This window comes from Ambystoma mexicanum, chromosome 5p (genome assembly GCF_040938575.1).
Source record: "Ambystoma mexicanum isolate Mex_15411 chromosome 5p, UKY_AmexF1_1, whole genome shotgun sequence".
NCBI classification, from domain to species: domain Eukaryota; kingdom Metazoa; phylum Chordata; class Amphibia; order Caudata; family Ambystomatidae; genus Ambystoma; species Ambystoma mexicanum.
The window spans coordinates 546,975,128-546,995,383 of NC_090930.1; the positions used below are offsets into that span (position 1 = coordinate 546,975,128).

General features: G+C 43.1%; 1 protein-coding gene across 1 annotated transcript in view; it reads right to left on the reverse strand.

The window, feature by feature from the left end:
- Positions 1-20,256, reverse strand: part of LOC138481079 (xaa-Pro aminopeptidase 2-like) — a 450,117-nt gene that overhangs the window by 265,670 nt on the left and 164,191 nt on the right. The window contains exons 5-6 of the mRNA XM_069612975.1: positions 17,551-17,655; positions 8,842-8,928 (exon numbers count right to left, since the gene is read on the reverse strand). Coding sequence (XP_069469076.1) covers positions 8,842-8,928; positions 17,551-17,655 — 192 coding nt within the window. The remainder of the gene's footprint in view (positions 1-8,841; positions 8,929-17,550; positions 17,656-20,256) is intronic.

The following is a 20,256-nucleotide window of genomic DNA, read 5'->3' on the forward strand; positions in this document are numbered from 1 at the left end:
TGAGGACACCAAATTCAGTGGACATTGCGTTGCCTCTGACACAGACTTTAAATGCTTGCCATAGTCTTGCTTGACTGGAAACAGAGCACTCATTTGTGTCAAAGTATTCCTGTATGTGTTGAGCTAGTGCCGTCTTGTAGACCAAATACTGGAAGGCAGCCAATTTAAATCTCCATGGTTCTGTTCATTTTTATCTCGGGGATTCTTCTTTTCGTCAGCTGTATTGGCGAATGGTCCGAGTATGTCCTGGGGTAGATATGAGTGTCGGTAACCCAATTTAATGCTTCACTTGCGACTAGCCATAAATCTATTCTGGAGTGCATATCATGCATGGTGGAGTAGTATGTGTACTCCCTTTTGGTGGGATGCATTGAGCACCATGCGTCTCTTAGGTTTAAGTCAGCCATGTGAGTGAGTATTATTTGGGCAGACTTGGAGAGCGCCCTTGGTTGATTCGATGTGCGGTCTAGGTGCACGTCTAAAATGGTACTGAAGTCACCTCCGCATATCAGGTGGGCCGCGGGGAATTTTGCAAGTTTTACAAATAGAGAGCAATAGAAGTCTGGGTTATCTTAATCCGGGCCATATATATTAAGTAATGCCACCTCCCTATCATGAAGGGTGGCATGGACCAGAACATATCTTCCCTCAGGATCACATTCAGTTGAGACAAGTGAATTGTAAAGTTTTATGTAGGAGGGTCGCTGTCCCCCTTGCCCGACTCGAGTATGACGTGTAATATTGATGTGTCCCCCAATTCGGGGCTAGCAGCCCAGCTTGTTGGTGTCCTAGATGTGTTTCCTGTAGGAAAACTATCTTGGGGCCCTGTCTGTTAATGTATGCTAATATTTTCCTTCTCTTAATCTGGGATCCCAGCCCACGAACATTCCAGCTCAACATTTTAATATCCTCGTTACCAGCATTAGCCATCGTCTCGGATGTGGGTATGATTATGTGTAATATGTTCCATTTTTGATATGATATTGTCTTTGATCGTGTCAATCACCTGCGTGCATTTTTGTTGTAGTAACCTTCCCTTTAATAAACTATGCCCCAACAAACGTGCTCTGTGACCCACCCCCTCCCTCATAGTTCCCCAAACTTCGACTATGCCCGCTTGTCCCTCCCTTTCCCCACCCATTAACTTATAGTGAACCTGCTACAGGGGATCTGCAGCGACATCCTGGGCCACAGATATTTATGTCCTTTCTCAATGTGGCCAGTTCCGTATGTTGTTGCTCTCACTCATTTGGATAATAAAGGGGAGTCCTCATCCTTAACATATGCAAACAAACTTGGATGTGCCCTCTCTATGAGGCCGCCCGGGGGGGCCTCCATGTCACTTCATTGTTCGTTATTCTTGTGTTTCCACTGTTGTAAAGACCCTCCCCTCAGGGGTCCTGTTCAGTTCCAGGAGGAGGAGTCGGCATTGGGATGTGAGTTTCCACGAAGTTTGCCACCTCTTCAGGAAATGTGAAGAAGTAGGTTTTGTTCTGATGCTGTATCTTTAGCCTGGCTGGGTATAGCATGGCATAGGGAACATGTTGCTTGCGCAATAGTTTTTTGACCCCAGTGAAGAAACGTCTTTCTTGTTGCACCGCCAGTGTGAAGTCTGGGAAAATGTGTATAGTATTGGCTTCCCATCTCAGTTCTCGTTTTTCTCTGGCAGTTTTCAGCACTAAGTCTCTGTCCCTATAGTTCATCAAGCGTGCTATGATGGGCCCTGGGTATGCTCCGGGCATGGGTTTTGGTGCAAGGAATCTGTGTGCATGCTCCACAATGAACACAGCTGACCAACGGGATCTCCCAGCAGATTGCGCAGAAGATTTTCCACCGCCTGCTCCATGGGTCCCTTTAGGGCCGCCACCGGCAAGCCTATTATACAGATGTTTTTCCGTTGTGACCTGGCTTCTAAATCCTCGCACTTAATTTTTATCGTTCCCAATTTTATTGCCATTGTTGATACTGTGGACTTTAGTGCCTCCAACGCGTCTTCTGTACCAGAAATTCGTGTTTCGGCTTCTGTGATTCTTGTTGTATTCTTGTCCAGTTGTGTTTTAATGGAGGCGACATTGGCTGTTATCCCATCTAGTTTTTCATTAAGAGCGGAGAATACTTGCTGCATGGCCAGGAAGACCGCCTGTGTGTCCATCATTTGGGCAGGTGTGTCGGGTTGTGTTTGAGGTGACGTTTCCTTAGACATCGTAGGTTCTGTTTCTCTTCTTGTTGTTGTTCTATATTTTTCTATGGCTCCTTTCCCTTTCTTGGATCCGAAGCCCTTGGGCATTGTATTCGGCACCGCCGGGGTTGGTTTCTGTTGATATTTGCTTCGGATTAGGTCTTTGCGTTGCACCAGGGTCGTGGTGTACACAGTGGCTCTCACAGCATGTAGTTGAGGTGGGTCATATCCGCTCGTTGTGAATGCTTGTATGAGTTTCGCTATATAGTTTTGTTGGGCTGTCCACCGCCCCTGTCCGTTGTTTCCCAGTGGTTTTATTGATGCCTTCGTTATATTGTGCCCAGTAGGTAGATAGTTTGCAGGTCTCGTGGAGAATTGGGCTTTGTGTGTGTCCTGTGTACTTTCCGCCCAGGCGTCTCTGAGTATTGCAAGTCAGGCTTGGTGGTAGCGCAGGGTATTAGTGTCCTGAGGTCAGAGTGGTGGCGAGTTATGCCCCAGTGTGGTTCTTCCCTGCACACCGTGATCTGTCCCGAAATGTAACTACCCACGCCTGTGTATACTATCCAGAGTTGAGTTGACACAGAGAAGGCGTGATGTCCCCTTGTTGTGTGCACTGTTTTTAGGGTGCTTAGTGTTGGGGGTTCTCAGGTTGGCATCGGGTGTGTTCGCCCCACTGTATGAGTAGGGCTCCCCACCTCTGGTCGTGGATAGGTATGCCGTATGCACCCCTTTCTCTGTATTTGCTTCTTGTCCTGTAAGTGTTTCTTGGAACCCCTAACTATGACTGCTTTACATTGGGGCAGCCATGGGAGGGGGGCTTTGTGTCTCACTGCTGTAGTCGAGGTCAACAGGTGCTGGAGTGGCTTGTCCCAGAAGCAGCACTTAATGGGTTTTCCTTCCTGGTATGGATCAGCGGCAGGCCGCGCGCCTTGTTTCAGTGTGCCTTATCACTGGGGTGGGCAGGATCTCTCCGTTTCATGGACACCGCACAATGAGGTTCCCTCAGAGCGGTCCGGTCCATCGCTAAGGCAGTATCAGGTCGCCGTGGTTGTAGTGATTTTGTGCAGTTGCGTTGCGTGCACTCATCTGTCCCGCGGGGATGCCCAGCCCCCCAGCCGGCGCGGGGCCCAATATATGAGCCGCAGGCAGAGGGGTCTTTAGGTAGTTAGCGTTGTAGTTTCTCTATTGCTGTCGGGTGCGGGTCTGGTGTAGCCACGCGTCCACGATGTAGAGCCGAGTGTCCTGCTCTCACAATCCTCCTCTGCTATCCCTCTCAATGTGGCGGGGGTGGAGGTCGGGGCGGCTGCCGACGGGTCAGCTCCGGGGGGGGGCGGTTCGCCACTGGTCCCGCCGAGATGTGTAGACCCCCTCTCCTCCTTACCGTCCGCTGCGCGGGCCCTGGGTCCTCCGCTCCACCATCACCCCCGCCGGGACAGCTGTATAATTGGGGTCAGTAGGCGCTCAACGGAGACCAGAGCGCCCACGACCCTTCGTTGCTGGCAGGCCCTTCAGCTCAGCCGCACAGCCCTCGATTCGTCTTGCTACTGGCCTCCTCCTCCCGCTTTGAGGCGTGTGCTGCCTGGGGTCTCCCGCTGTTCGCGTGGCAACTTCTCCACAGTGTATCGCCGGATTACTGCAGGCCATTAGGATCAAACTTCGTGAGGTTGTTTTGTAGATCTGGTGGGACACTTCTGGCAAATTATATGTGGGACCGGCTCATCTGGGCAATTATATGAGCGTTGCAGCCCAGGATGTCTGGAGAGCTTACACAAGAGCATCCATCTCTCCACGTGCGCAACAGCGCCTCCAGCTCCAGCATCAATCTTTAGCAACTTGCCTTAGTGCTCACAGGCTCACTCTAATGACTGCACTGAACATCACAGACACCATAATGTTTGAGACTTACCATGTAAATTCGGTGTCCAGTGGTAAGAAAGGTAAAATGGGTCCATCTGTGAGGGAGCCAAGCGTCTGGAGAAAAGAAAGGTCATGTTTTTCAATTGTGTCTGGGAGGAGCTGACTTCAATGACAAAGAGTAAAGTTTAGTGCCAGAAATGTGTTGTGGGGGAACATTGCACATGCTTGTGCATGAAGAAAAGTAAGAGCAGTATGAGACGTTGTATCAGTTGAATCGTGTGAAAATGTATTGTTGTAGGCCACCAGTAAGAAAGAAAATGGGCCATTGTGGACTATGGTTGTAGGTGATACAAGCAGAGTAACACAAACTGCCACAAACTGTCAACGCCCCCAGACTCTGGAACCACTTCCTGTCAACACGAGACTTGCCCCTTCAAGGAATGGCTTGTCCCGAGCACCTTGGTCCGCACACACTCCCCACCTAAACTGAGACTGGGTGTTCTTCTCAACCCTTAATCCACCCATGGTTTCTTGTAGATCCCTTGCTGCCAAACTGCCTGCCCTCCTCCTTTGTTAGCTCCACGCTCCTTTGTTTCTCTACTTCCCTCATTGTGTACTAACTCTATGACGTGCAAAGCTCTCTGGTGCTTCCTGAAGTTCGTGCTCAATAAATAACATAATAATAATAATGATAATAATAAAGTGTTGCATACTTGTAGTGAGCACCCCAAAAGTCACCTTGCTTCAATACTATATGGAAAATGTTTGAGGAATTAAAAGTAATTTCTCTTAAAAATAAGATCAATATATTTGCTAAGAGCATAGATGTTAGGAGAGTTCTGAAATCCACCTGAATAAAAATTAATCTGGAACCTAGAGGTGCACATATTCATAAAGGAGAGATTCCTCCATTCTAGAGATAATCATATGAGGTTTATCATATGCACAGTAAACAATCTGGGGTGATTAGAATATAGCATTCACACATCTACCTATTATAAAGTAGAAATGGTTGCAGAGCGATACTTGGTTATCCCAGAAAGCAAAATGGATTGTTAAATGTGCTAAGGGACACATTATGAGTATGGTGGCTGGCAATGGTAGAAAGATGTTGTATAAAACATGTGGTATATTAAATACCAACTGTATTTAAAACAGTACCCATTTATGACCAATGAGACATTTACAGCATGGGGTCTATAGAAAGAATTGCATTGGGTAAATATGTGTTGAATAGACCTGCAACAGTTTAGCTGGCTTTTACTGGGAGGGTTTAACTATTTAATTCAACACATATTCTTGAAGGTTAACATCCTGTCCAAAATGCACGACGTTAGAAGCATTACCACATTTTGAGTTTGGTGGTGTTAATAGTGCTAATATCAAAAAATACCACTGGTGGTAGAAGTGGTATTTCCACCTAATTATGAGATTACCTTTTCTCACCATTCCGAAATCCTATTTGCTTTCATTAGAAAATGCAGGTATTACCGGCGATGGTACCAGCATCGTCACAATTACCTCAATGTTTCAGGAGATAATGCATTAAGGATGTTTTCCCACTTATGGGTTCGCCAACACATAATTGGGTTGGACTGAATGAACAATAAGTAATTGTGCAACACCTGTTTTTTGGCCCTTTAACCAAACACGTAATGATGCCTTTCATCTCTTAGCGCCAGGAAGGACTCGAAGAGAGAATTCATAAGGCTATATGATATTGGCACTATCAAGCTTAAAGAAACTATGCAAGGGTAGTATTTGGGCCCATGTGCACCTTTTCTTCGATCTTCTGAAGTTCTGTTAACTGTAGGCCTATATTCACTTCATCTACTTCTCACCATATCGGTCTTCATTAGAGATTGTGATATTTGATTACCTCTGTGACACCTTTGGAGATATACACATGTTGTTATCTGCCATTCAGGCTAAAATCAATTTCTGCCATGGTTCAAAGGCTCATGCATTGTTTTTTGGGGGACATGACTGCCATTAGATATTTAAAAGATAACATTTTTTATGGAGATTTTATTGAAAGCAAATGAAATGCCCTTGGTGTTAGAACATGCAAGGGAGGACATGAAGAAAGAATTGCACATGATATTGGATATCGGTGCTATAGAACTGAAAGAATCATTGACATTCTGGCATTACAATGTAGATGCTGTTAGCTTAGTCTATTCTTGACATGATGCGAGAGATGATGGCGAGCATTCTTTGCGTGAAGGAGAAGAAGGGAAGTGTTTTCTTATCATGTGGAGGTGGATGGAGTATTTCCTAACTACTGTGTTTACCTGTGAATCTAATCTTAGCTCGTTATCCATTAGGATTCCAAGATTTTTTACCACCTTGAATGGTTCTGGTGGATTGCCTAGTTCGGCAGGCCATGGAATGTGCTGATAGTTTGCCATGCCATTGGGTGTAATGATTTTGGTTTTCTCCGGTTTGAGTTTAAGGCTGTTGGTGCTCATCCATTGGTTTAGTTCAATGAGGCAGTTGGTTAGTGCCGGGTTTTGCTCTTCATTGGTGTTGATTTTATAGATGATTTGGGTATCATCTGAGTAGTTGTAGCAGATGAGGCCATGGTTTTTCATGAGGTTTATCAGTGGAGTCATGTGGATGCTAAAGAGTAACGGTGAAAGTGATGAACCTTGTGGGACTCCACATGTTAGTGGATGGAACGGACGATGTGATGGAACAAATAGAGTGGACAGAACGGATAGAGTAAATAAAACGGCTTCAGCAGATGGTACGGATGGAGGGCTTGGTCGCAGGCGCTTTACTGATAACCACCATATCACACAACTATGCTTACTCACTCCTATACACTATCACTGAACTAGAACACAGCTATACTATGACACATTCGGTATAGCTGTTCTCATACTAACATGACCCACAAACTCCTCATCATCCTAATTAAACACAGCTAGCTGAGCACATACTGCTAGCTTAGGCATCTCCTCAGGCCTACTGCAGCCAGAACTCAGTCTGGGTGTCCACCCTCCAGACCGAACACTTCCAACTGATTTCCTCACCACCACACCTACCGCTAAGAAGCAGCTATCATGCAACTACCACACCAGCTGCACACATATCCGGTGCACCCACGCACTATACAACACTCTCTCTCTCTCTGCTGACTCGAACTGCGGTTCCCGAGGGCGTTCAACCTACCAGCGCTTTGAGGTCATACCAATGATACATAAGGCGCTATATAAATGGCAAGTAACATAACATAACTCTTAAAAAAACATTTTTGATTTACCTCCAAAACATATATTGCTACTACCGCCATGTGCGAATAGCCTTATAGACCTCAGATGGGGTCATTATCGCTGGGGTAATGACCCTTCCACAACGTATGGCCTTTAGCTTTGCTTCGGATCATAACTTGCTGGCGGGTCATTACTCCATGCTAATGACCCCTCCCTCAGTCTTTAAGGCTATAATAATAATATTGCTTTTTATGTAATGTTCTCTGTCAGAGACTGTGATGTTTGATCGCTGTAAGTCATAGGTTTTACTATTATCCACCTTAGTGTTGATCATTTCATCAAACTTGGAAGGACGAGAGGCTACACACACCCTTCCAAAGTTGATACATTAAAAGCTGAATCTTAACCGTTGAACCAATTGTCACCGCTTTTGCGTAACAGATTGGCAGTATTGATTTGATACAACTGTAACCTTGTGTGTATTGCACATCATTTTAGATGCATATTGGGACTGCACAGCTGACATAAAAAGAACTGGTAGCTTCACCAAGATCACTTGTATTTCAATCTAAAGTGTTCTAATTAGTTTGATTAATATAGAAGTGATAAGAAAAGCTTCCTTAATAAAGAACTCTGGAATTATCCCCCACAGCGTTGTCAAGCCTACTGATCTATGCTCATTGCGTCCAACCGCAGGCACATGTTTTCCTGCTGGCATTTCTTCTGCCTTCTGCAGTCACTTGAGTTGATTGATTCTTCTTAAATGAAGTGTAGTTTTACTCCCAAGAACACTTGGGTGAATCCCATCTGAACATCTCTCACATAGGAACCAGGTGTGTATGCTGTCAAAATGGTCAGAGGTATTGTTGGGTTTTGTTTCTTATCGTTAATATATGCCGGTTATCTCCTTATTACGGTACAATCATTAACTTTTTGCAGGATTCCACAAGTTCACGAGAAGTTAATGAAGGATGTAAACATGTGTTATATTGCATTGAGGTTTGGCAATCGCTAATCCAACGGAATTTCGAGGAGCGTCCAACAAGAGATAACCAGCACTAAGCCTGAGTACATTGACCCTGCCTTCAAGCTACCCTGGCACTCTGATCAGCTGTAAATCTCTCAATGACCCTTCCATGAAAATCGAGGAAAGAGATCCTTTGCACACTCTCTGTACCATTTTCCCCCGACATACAGGTTATACGGAAGGGGAAATACATTGTTTTGATCTTTGCTGCTGTTCTATGAAAGCACACTTTTATTTGACATGTTCATGCTGTTATGATGCCTCTTCCTTTTTCTGTATTTTCCCAACTCTGGATATTCCCACACCAAGAGTAAAGGCAACATGCAAGGCAACATGCAATACTAGCTTGAAAACGAAAGGCCAAATGTCCCCTTTTCAGTTATACCCTGACACATCAGACCTTGACAAGCTAATGAATACGCTGCCATATCTGTAGGATGTTTACAAACTTTTATAAAATAACTAAAATTAAGCCCAAAAACGAAAGAAATTCGACCTGGGAAATGTGTACAATGGAACTGGTCATACTTTTACCCTCAAAGTTCGTCACACAGACCTACCGATGGAGAAGAGGAAGGGATCAATGCCAATGTCTTCTCCTGGTCGGATCTCATTCAGGATCCACTCGGCAGTGGAACTGACCGTAACTGCAAAAGAGGAGATGTTGAAAAGTTGTTTTCAAATGATCAATTACTAGCACAGTTTATTCACTTGCATCTGCACCAACATAAAGGTGAAATGGATATGCTAGATTCATACAAATGATAGTATACGAGGCACTTGTTTTAGTAACGATAAATTCATTGTCTCATGAACACAGGGGAAGTGCTTTTGCAGAAAGCTTTTCTTTCATGTTTCTAGTTTTTGTTTGTGAGAACAATTTGGGGAGGTAGCAAACCAACACTTTTATTCCTCAGCGTCAATCCCTTGTGGGACTGGTGCAACCTTTTTTTTTTATACAAGAAGCAAAGCATCGGTCTTCATTCCTTTAAGGATGTTTTTGTGCAATGTAAAGAGGTTTTTTAATGTATCACATTCTCTGGATCCAACTTACTCTTTCCTGTAGGAGAATCTTCAATTTGCATTGAACTAAAAAAAAAAATATGGGAGAAACTGGCTAAAATCTTTACTTATTTCCTCTTTATATGTCTTCTCACTCCAATAAAGATGTTTTAGTTTTCGAAACTGAAATCTCTCTGTGTCAATTCCTCTTCATTACGCTGAAATAACACTGAATCCATGCAATTTAAAACAAACACTTTAGGCCTCATTACAAGTATGGCAGAGCGGGAAAAAATTGGTGGTAACATTATTTCCGGCAATCTTCCCGCTCCACCATACTACGAGTATGGCCCTGGTGTGGAGGATTTGCCTCCAGCATTGTGCTGGAGGTTAATCCTCCAACTCTCATCCGAAAAAATCGGCAAAACCGGCAGAATTTCTGCTGCAGTAATTATGCCAAAAAAGCCCCATAGAGTCCTATGGACTGATAAGAAATGGGGATTTACATTACCGCCACCACTTTTAATCGGCCAGAGCAAGTGACACTAACAGGAATTCAGTTGGGTGGTATTCCTGCAGATTTACCGCCAGAATACCGCCCAACTCATAATGAGACCCTTTATCTGTATAAAAGAAGGTGTTCTAAGCACATAGGCTAACGTGGACCTTTACACTGGCGTGGCCCCTCCACGCCCCTTGGCCCCCGCTCCACAGGTACTGATCAGCGGGCTCCAGAGTTTCTCCTGCCTCAATAGTCAGGTGACTGTTTTAATTCAATAATTCACTGGGCCTCATTATGAGTTTGCCGTTCTGGGAACTACGGTACCAATAAGCTTGCCGGTACCGTAGTTCTCGGACCGGCAAACTACGAGTTGTGCTCGCGGATGCCTTTCTACTCGCCCTGTCGGACCTGGTGGGCAGAAAGGCACCCACGAGCACAGCATGTCGGATGCACCGGCACCGTTAGGAACGGTGCCGGTGCATCCAACCTCCCCGTTCCCATTCAGCTCTACGGGGCTGAATGGAAATGGGGAGCATATTTTTTCCGGCGCCCGCAAATGGGCAACTACCGGGTCCGGCAGGGCCAGAATGACCCGGTAATTTCCCATTTGGGAGCGCCTGAAAAAATAGTACGTTTGGCGGCAGCCTGCCGGTTTTACCGGCAAGGCTGCCACCAAACTTGTACTGAGGCCCACTGTCTTGGTATTCCACCTCCTCTCCTGCAGTGGCTGCATCCTGTTGCACACCTCATGAATGTCTACCTAAAAAGCTGTGACCTGGAACTGAAGACTCATTTATACAACCTCCCTTCCCACGTTGAATCAGTAAAAAATATTGGGTGAATATTTCTACCACTATCTCCCCTGAATTAGTGGCAGATGTAGCTCTGTTTTTTTAAAGTTGAGAACTTTAAGAAAAACGGATGCCACTAATCCCTACTAACATGAAGGGCCCAGTGCTTGCCTGCACAGTTATGGGTATTTTTCACTATTGCATTGCCACTGGACAGCTAATTGTGACGAATCCAGGAGATTCACCCCTTCTCGTCAAGGGGAGGCACTCCCTTTGGGACTAGGGAAGTGAGCCTGTTACGCAGGATACTCCATGCGGGAAAGGGAAAGCAGGATCTCACTGTGGGTGAAAGCCCTTTAGAGGACAAGGAATTTCTGAGGGAGTTCACTAACATTTCTTTTGATATATGCAATTTGGACCATGTTATGAGAACAAGGCCCCTCTAACTTAACTGGGAATAGCATGGCTGCTGACCCCACCCTGTTAACCTCTGTGCAAGAAACATGGAACCAATCCTGTTTTCTCTCTTGCTATACTGGGAAGCATAAAAGGATACCTGATGATACCTGCAGGGGAGGAAGAACAAGTCTGAACCAGCCCGGATGCAGGCAGAACTTATGTCGTTACGTGTGGCAGATCAAACCTGGAGGCAGGAACACGTCCACTACGTGGTGGATGGAGGATTCCTAGGGTCCCACAGAATGCTGCCGAGCCCAGGCGGGCAGGACGTCTGACGATCCAAAGTCTCCTGAAGCAGGAGACTGAACCAGAGAAAACAAGAGGCACTTGCGCTCTCGAGCAATGACGGAGAATCGACGGAGCACTGCAGGAGAGACAATGAGGGTGTGGCTCTACAGTCTCTGGCACCTTTCCCGAGCCACACCACCAAGATCCAGGCATGCAGCTAGTACAGAGAAAGGGGAGGCAGAAGGTTAGGCTCTGAAGGACTCCTGAATGGGTTCGCGACATTGCCATACCAATATGGCCAATGAGGCCAGGCAGCCCATGAGAGGCTAGGTGAACTATGACCCCTGGAGGGGGTGAGAACAGTGTAACAAATATACGGCCTACCAGGCCAGGCAGCCAAGGAGAGGTTGGGAGTACAAAGACCCCTCGAGGGGGTGAGAACAGTTTAACAGACATATGGCCAATGAAGCCTGGCAGGCCACAAGAGACTGGGAGAACCAATATCCCCAGAGCAGGTGAGCCCAGTGTAACAAACATAAGGGCAACAAGGCCAGGCAGCCCAAGAGAGGCTGAGTGAAACAGGACCCCTGGAGGTGGGTATAATAGTGCAACATACATACGGCTCATGCAGTCAAGCGGGCCACAGGAGGCTGAGAATATCAGGCCCATTGAAGAGGGTAAGACCTTTGATAAACTAGGGAACCAGATTCTTCAACTAGAGAAAGAACTTTGTGCCCTTACAAGAATCCGGCTGCAGGGGTCAGGTGCTCCCTTCTAACAGAGTGTCAAGTAAAGCACAGAAGCTGTTTCATTTTGAACAGTGTCCCGGTTTTGCTGAGGGGGTCAGGAGTCCTCCACTTTGGAATAACTATGAAACATAGACTATTATTTTGGACAACTTTACAGATTCAGATTCAAACACTTTAAAGAACTGGAACTACCAGGTTGTGCGGGTCAAGCGCCAGCCATCCCAAGCAAGGAGGGGAGCAGAACACTTTCCTAGGCTGATTTATATTTCTTTATTATTAGTGGTAGGGCAGGAAATAGGCCACAGTAGGATTAGGACAGAGGACTATTGTTATTTTGAAGACATCCTGACGAGCACCTTCTTTATCATTCCGTAGAATAGGGAACCACCACCAGTTTTAGAAAACACTAGAAATGAAGAAGCCTTTGAGAAGCTTCAGTGAAAAATGTGACTTTAGTTACTTTGTTAATATGAGTTGTCATTGAAAGGTAAGTACCTACATTTCTACCATATGATTAGGCACCGCAGTGGCTCCCAGATTTATTGGACAGATGTTCAAAGATCAGCTAAGCGATTGAGGGCTGCAGAGAACAACCTCTGTTTTGGCTGCATTGAATTAGAGATGATTCAGATTCATTCATCTCTGAACCCCTAACATACAACACAGGAATTTAGAGTCTAGGGTTTCATTGGGAGCATCCAGATTCATTATGATTTGGGTGTGGTTAGAATATATATAGAACAAACATAAGTCCAACAAGGTGCCGGCGCTTCCGTGATGGTCTGCCTACCATGGCCATTGTGCTACGGTAGGCAGACTTGTAGTTTGCCGGACCGGAAACAAGGGTCCCGGTAATCTTACCGGCACTGTTATTTCTGGACCGGCAAACTTGTATTGAGGCCCATTGTCTCCAAGATCATTTTGTAGGACTTGAAATGTTTTTTAAAGCAGTTGATTTATGACTAGAGAAAATGATGTCACAATGATCTGATCAACATAGAGGTTGTGGTTTAGCAACCCGGATAGAGGTACTCAGTGACAAAATCTATCTAGGGTTAGACCCTAAAACTGAGAAGGCTCAACTAGCAGCTGAATAAGAGAGCCTCTAGGATATTCAGCAACAATGTTTGATACTTTATATTGAACTAACTGACACATTATTCTAACAATGAACAATAATCAATCTTTTAAACGCAAAAATATAATAGAATGGGGAGAATGAACAAGAATTGTATTTTTGCATCTAAGGCTGGAATGCAAGGAATGCAGTGATGTGGTGATCTGATCTGACAACTTCACGTTTACACAACAGAACCTTTAGCTTGAAGGCAGAGCAGTTGGAAATATTACACTTCTTGAACAGTGCTTGCATTAAAAAAAAATACATGGTTTATTCTACAGTTTGAATGTATGAGTTTTGACTGAACATTTGCTATACATAGATTAAGCAGTCCAGCCGTTTATGCATTTCCAAGTATGTGAGATATGCTTTTTAAATGAGGGCGCTGTGAATTAGAAAATATGTATAATTCTTTTCATGATAAACATGTCTCAGAGTGAAAGGTTCAAAAAGGCAGTGAATTCATATGTTATCATTTTTTCGAACCTTGTGTGATGTATTCACATATGTTTGTTTACTGCATAAAGGGTATCAGGATTTTATTATGATCATACAATGAAGCTAATGTGAACCATTGGATTTGCTCATTAAGTCGGCTCTCAGTGGGATTTAATGGTATATCCACCTTTGTTCCTTTTCCAGGATGGTACACTCCAAATTCCCTCCCCTCTAGGGTGCACTATTAGAAGGATGAATCACCCAAAGGCTTCGCTGCTATGTCTTTCATTGATATAATGCTGAACCAAGGGTTTGGAAATATCCCCTTTCTTGATATTGGAGCAGTGTTCTCTTCATGCAGTAATTTTCCTTGAACTCATCCCCATATGTAAATGTGCACATTGGCATTTTATACCATACACTTGGAAAAGTCCCATGAATGTCATAGAAAGTTTTATGAGAAAATGTTCACAATTGGCCAACAATATATACTACCGGAGTTAACAAAAGTAATGCAAAGAGGATTTAAATGAGTATTCATTATCTCAACAATAATGGTCACTAGTGTCCCTAAAAAACACTGGTTAATGTTCTAGTTCTTTACTCGCTAGATATTACGGTATGTATCACACATCACTGTGTACATCACACGTGATGCCGAAAAATATGCAATGATGTCATGCCATGGCATATATCCTCAAAGAGACCTGTTTAACATGTATTGAATGCAGTAATCCTAATGACATAAAACATTTGAGATGTTCCCCACTAGGTGGATGAAGAGTTTAGGAAAACATGCGTAGAGTATACACTGTGAGTACTTTTAGAGTCAAACTCATTCAAATGTTGTAATGTAGGTTTGAACAATTTGTATCAGAGCTACTCATGTGCCTGCTTTTAGGTGGCCTCTGACAGAGATACATCATCCATAAAGGATAACTGACTGTATAAGCAACACATGTAGAAAGTGTAATAACCTGTTTTCTTCAATGTTCCACGAAGCATGTATGAATATGATTCGGCTGGAACCTAAGAAGCATGTATGGATTATGTAGGCATGAATATTAAGGCACTGCATTTTTTACCCTAGGTGATTCAGATGGAGATTTTCTAAAATCATTGATTGTGGTCAGTGTGCAGAATGAAAGCGTTAAGCTTTTTAAGGATTTCAATGAATTATGTCAGTCACTGAACTGTACATGAATGATTGACTTAAAGTCCATCTGAAACATGAAGGGTGTCTAGAACTACATGAATTTCTTAAGTAAAATGAATTATTACTAGTATAGTAATTGTTGCGGTCAACAAAAAGTTTGAAAACATTTCTGTGAATTTTGAAGCCAATTCAGTGGCTGAGATTCTTGAGGGATGTAGCGTTCTGGGGAAGACCCTAAACATTAACATCCAAAGGAGCTGAAACATGCATGTAGACACAATGATGATGTAGCATCCTTTATGACATTTTGGGGTCAGTTCAGTTCAATATTGGATTTTACATATATTTTAACTGTATTTAATGACCGTGAAAATCCTCTTTATCTTTTCTGTGCAAGTAGAGGTTTTTTGTTTAGGCATGGCACATCATTTTCCTGGTACATCTGTACTATCACCATGAACATTTATATTACTATAATAATATTGATGTTTTTATTAATTGTATATAAGTATATTTATATCTGTCAGATAAGATGCTGACAACAATGCCATTGCTTGCATGCCAGCCTTGAATGGAACATTCTCATGATTGTTTCTCTTCTATAACTTGGCTTTTTACCATCTGATGGAGAGGATATATGTGACTACAAAACCACATGCATCATTCCATCTCTGCATATTATCTCAGTTAGTACAATTAAGTGTATCAAGTCAGTTTTAAAAAATCAGAATACCATGACGACCCACTATTTTTTAAGGCTATGCAAGAAATTGTTAGCTGTATGTTTTAAGGAACCCTCCAACCAATAATTAAATTAATCAAGTAGGTATTCAGGAAGCAGAGCAGACCCACTTTCATATTTTTAATTAAATCATACAGTTGCTAATTCTATTTGATTGATGTCCAAGTGTTTAGTACGTAACCATTCTAATATGTACTATTCATTGATTTGAGTATGCAAATATGTCTATAAGTCTGAATGTCAGGTTTATGGCTAACCTATAAGCCCTAATTGTATAAGATGTCTAGAGTATATAATGAAGTGGCTACAGCCAGTAGTTTATGCCTTGGATAGTTGGTTGATGAAGAGCCAATGTTTCTTGCCCAGTGCCCAATGCAAGCCCATATGGACTTTTCTCCGGTGCGCTTCAGGCCTGCCAGCCTTGTGTCTACTGCACTTATCAGCTGCACAGCTTTGATGCACATTGCCACTTAGGCAATGGAAAGCACAACATATGCTGCAAAGAAGGAGCATCGTCTGCCACCTAGGATTGAACATCCATCTAATTAATTTTACAATTAAAATAAAGTGGTGCCAGGCACCCCCTGGAGTGTGTAGTACTACAAATAACTTAAGAGAGAAATTGAAACAAAGTAAATGAACAAGTTAAACGAAGGAGCAAACAAGAACCCATGCAGCTAGCCAAGTCTGATTGGATGCTGGTCGCACAGAACAGCTGCAACCTGTTCTTGTCCATGAGATAACGGACTGCACTTGATTCACCTCAAAGAAGGAGGACTGCCTGCCCCCTAGGACTGGGCGGTCATCTCAGAATGGTGAATACAATTAGAATATAATTTAAATCACTAATGTGCGTTGCTTCTAGGCACTCCCTAGATTGCCCATGGACTCTACAAGAAAATCAAGAAGAAATGATTTCAGATTAATTATAACATTAAAATAAGGCCAGGTTGGGCACAATCTGGAGTTCATACCCCACGCATGAACCAAACAAACAGGGAAATTAAAACAGGCTAAAATAAAATGATAAAAGAATGATTAGCGAGGAGCCCAAGGTGCTAGAAAGTGAGACGCATACTGGGATGTCACAGGGAACAACTAAGCCACACACTGGCCCCCAAGGTAATCTGCCGCAAGTGAACCGCTCCAGAAAAGATGGATGACCCCCACTACATATGATCAGGTGGCCATCTTGGAATGATGAATAAAATGAGAACAGTACCTAAATCACTCTCTTTTGATCAGAGTGGGAGATCGTCCAAATTCCCAAATTAAGTAGAAATGATTTTTGCTTAATTTTAAAATCAAAATTAGAAAGGAATACACCCACTGGTGTTTATGTTTATTCTCCTACAAAGAACCGAACAAACAGAGAAATTAAAATAAACTTAATTAAAAAATCTAAAGTATGGGCACTCCAAACCCATAACGCCACCAAGCCTGGCAAAAGGCTGGTTCTCATAACGCTGAAGCAATTTACTAATAATCTAGTTTGAAATCAATCATATGTACAAATGCGTTACATTTGTTGTAGATATCTAGACAATCTCACTGGATTGTGTTATTTAGTTGCACTAAAAATCAAGCACTACCAGAGACATGGGAGTGCTTTTTTAGCATTGGCTGGAAATGTTGACTAGTTTAATCAAACATTTATTAGACTTCTGTCCAAATCATGCTAACACAACATCGCTTGATATTAGACTCTGTGTCCCCTGTCACGACTGGACTGGAACAGGAAATAGTCCGGGTACCAAATAAAAGTGGCATGCATTTGCACGCACTTCAACACTTTTCAAGGAAACTGACTGAATAGTAGCTTGGTGCTCATTTCTATCAGCAACGTAGTGAAAGATAGTATATTTAAAACACATTTCCCTTTTGTGCTATGGGCTAGCTTTCTGAGAATGGGCATATAGGTTTACTCAAAGGTTTACCCTGGGTGGTGTAAAGAAAAGCACAAGGACATCTGCCCGGTTTTATGAAAAGGAGCTCCCTCAGCACCTCACTTGTATCAAATGTCTATAAACATGAACAACAAACATCTGACGTAGTAAATGTTTTTACGACAAACATACTCACATATTTTGTGTAGCTCCCAGTTGCAGTCCATCTGCCGCTCTGCTTGGTCCCAGTACCGACTATCTGTCCACAGCGCGGCCTTTGTCATTGTCACAACAGCAGACCCTGCAATGCAAGTATGCAAGTACCAATATCATCTCACTGGTTGTAGCAAAAGTTTATTTCTATATATAACTGTGCCTTGCCTTCTTTTCAAAAGAATTTGAGAAACTAGACATAGAATGGACAGTCCAATTCCCTTCACAGGTCTTCCATCAAAACCAAATTGGGGAAGGGGGCGAAGAGGCATAGTTTATGGACACAGCTGGGCTATTGAGAGTGGTGTGGCACACTGGTTAGCACAGGCAGGATGTGTAGAGCTCGGTTGCATCTTTTCGGGATTTGGCAGCGATTAGAGGAATTCATCCAAATATCTATTGATTTTAATGTTGCTATTTATTATTGAAGTTCTATACACTGCACAGCAGACTATAAGGGGCGCCAAAGTGCTGCATGCGCGGGATGGGTGGCATTCAAAAGGAATATGAATATGGTATGAGTTGGTAATCGTAGCCACCTGCAGAACATATTGATTCGGCTGGAGGTGATGCATGGTGAGCGGGTGGTCACAATTATTATATGGGTTTAATATTTTATCCAAATATATTTAACTGGGATTACCAGTAATAATCTCTTTGCAATGTAACAGTGGCAGACCAGAAAAAAAACACAAGAACACTCTCCTGCGTGTACAACAGAGCCAATCGCCCCTTGTGCCACCTGACTCGCTAGACGCTGCCTGCCCCTCTCTTCCCAGCCTCTCGGTACAGCTGTACCCCTCCTCTGTGCACCTTTGTATCTTGCCCCCCGATGTATATCTGTTTTCTTGTTACCACTGAAAAGTGCTCCGTTATGCATCTGTAATTTTGTACACTTGTGTAAAGCGCTCCATTGTATATCTCTATTGGTGTATACCTCTGTAAAGCACTCCGTTGTATATCTCTATTAGTGTATACCTCTGTAAAGCACTCTGTTGTATATCTGCATTGGTGTATACCTCTGTAAAGCACTCCGTTGTATATCTCTATTGGTGTATACCTCTGTAAAGCGCTCTGTTGTACATCTCTATTAGCGTATACCTCTGTAAAGCACTCCGTTATATATCTGCATTGGTGTATACCTCTGTAAAGCACTCCGTTGTATATCTGCATTGGTGTATACCTCTGTAAAGTGCTCCATTGTATATCTGCATTGGTGTATACCTGTGTAAAGCACTCTGTTGTATATCTCTATTGGTGTATACCTCTGTAAAGCGCTCCGTTGTACATCTCTATTAGTGTATACCTCTGTAAAGCACTCCGTTGTATATCTCTTTTGGTGTATACCTCTGTAAAGCGCTCCGTTGTATATCTGAATTGGTGTATACCTCTGTAAAGCACTCCGTTGTATATCTCTATTGGTGTATACCTCTGTAAAGTGCTCTGTTGTACATCTCTATTAGTGTATACCTCTGTAAAGCACTCCGTTATATATCTGCATTGGTGTATACCTCTGTAAAGCACTCCGTTGTATATCTGCATTGGTGTATACCTCTGTAAAGTGCTCCGTTGTATATCTGCATTGGTGTATATCTGTGTAAAGCACTCTGTTGTATATCTCTATTGGTGTATACCTCTGTAAAGCGCTCCGTTGTACATCTCTATTAGTGTATACCTCTGTAAAGCCCTCCGTTGTATATCTCTATTGGTGTATACCTCTGTAAAGCGCTCCGTTGTATATCTGAATTGGTGTATACTTCTGTAAAGCACTCCGTTGTATATCTCTATTGGTGTATATCTCTGTAAAGCGCTCTGTTGTACATCTCTATTAGTGTATACCTCTGTAAAGCGCTCCGTTGAATATCTCTATTAGTGTATACCTCTTTAAAGCGCTCCATTGTATATCTCTATTGATGTATACCTCTGTAAAGTGCTCCATTGTACATCTGTATTGGTGTATACCTCTGTAAAGCGCTCTGTTGTATATCTCTATTGGTGTATACCTCTTTAAAGCGCTCCGTTGTATATCTCTATTGGTGTATACCTCTGTAAAGTGCTCCATTGTATATCTCTATTGGTTTATACCTCTGTAAAGCACTCCGTTGTATATCTCTATTGGTGTATACCTCTGTAAAGCGCTCTGTTGTACATCTCTATTAGTGTATACCTCTGTAAAGCACTCTGTTATATATCTGCATTGGTGTATACCTCTGTAAAGCACTCCGTTGTATATCTGCATTGGTGTATACCTCTGTAAAGCGCTCCGTTGTATATCTGCATTGGTGTATATCTGTGTAAAGCACTCTGTTGTATATCTCTATTGGTGTATACCTCTGTAAAGCGCTCCGTTGTACATCTCTATTAGTGTATACCTCTGTAAAGCACTCTGTTGTATATCTCTATTGGTGTATACCTCTGTAAAGCGCTCCGTTGTATATCTGAATTGGTGTATACTTCTGTAAAGCACTCCGTTGTGTATCTCTATTGGTGTATACCTCTGTAAAGCGCTCTGTTGTACATCTCTATTAGTGTATACCTCTGTAAAGCACTCAGTTGAATATCTCTATTAGTGTATACCTCTTTAAAGCGCTCCGTTGTATATCTCTATTGGTGTATACCTCTGTAAAGTGCTCCATTGTATATCTGTATTGGTGTATACCTCTGTAGAGCTCTCCGTTGTATATCTCTA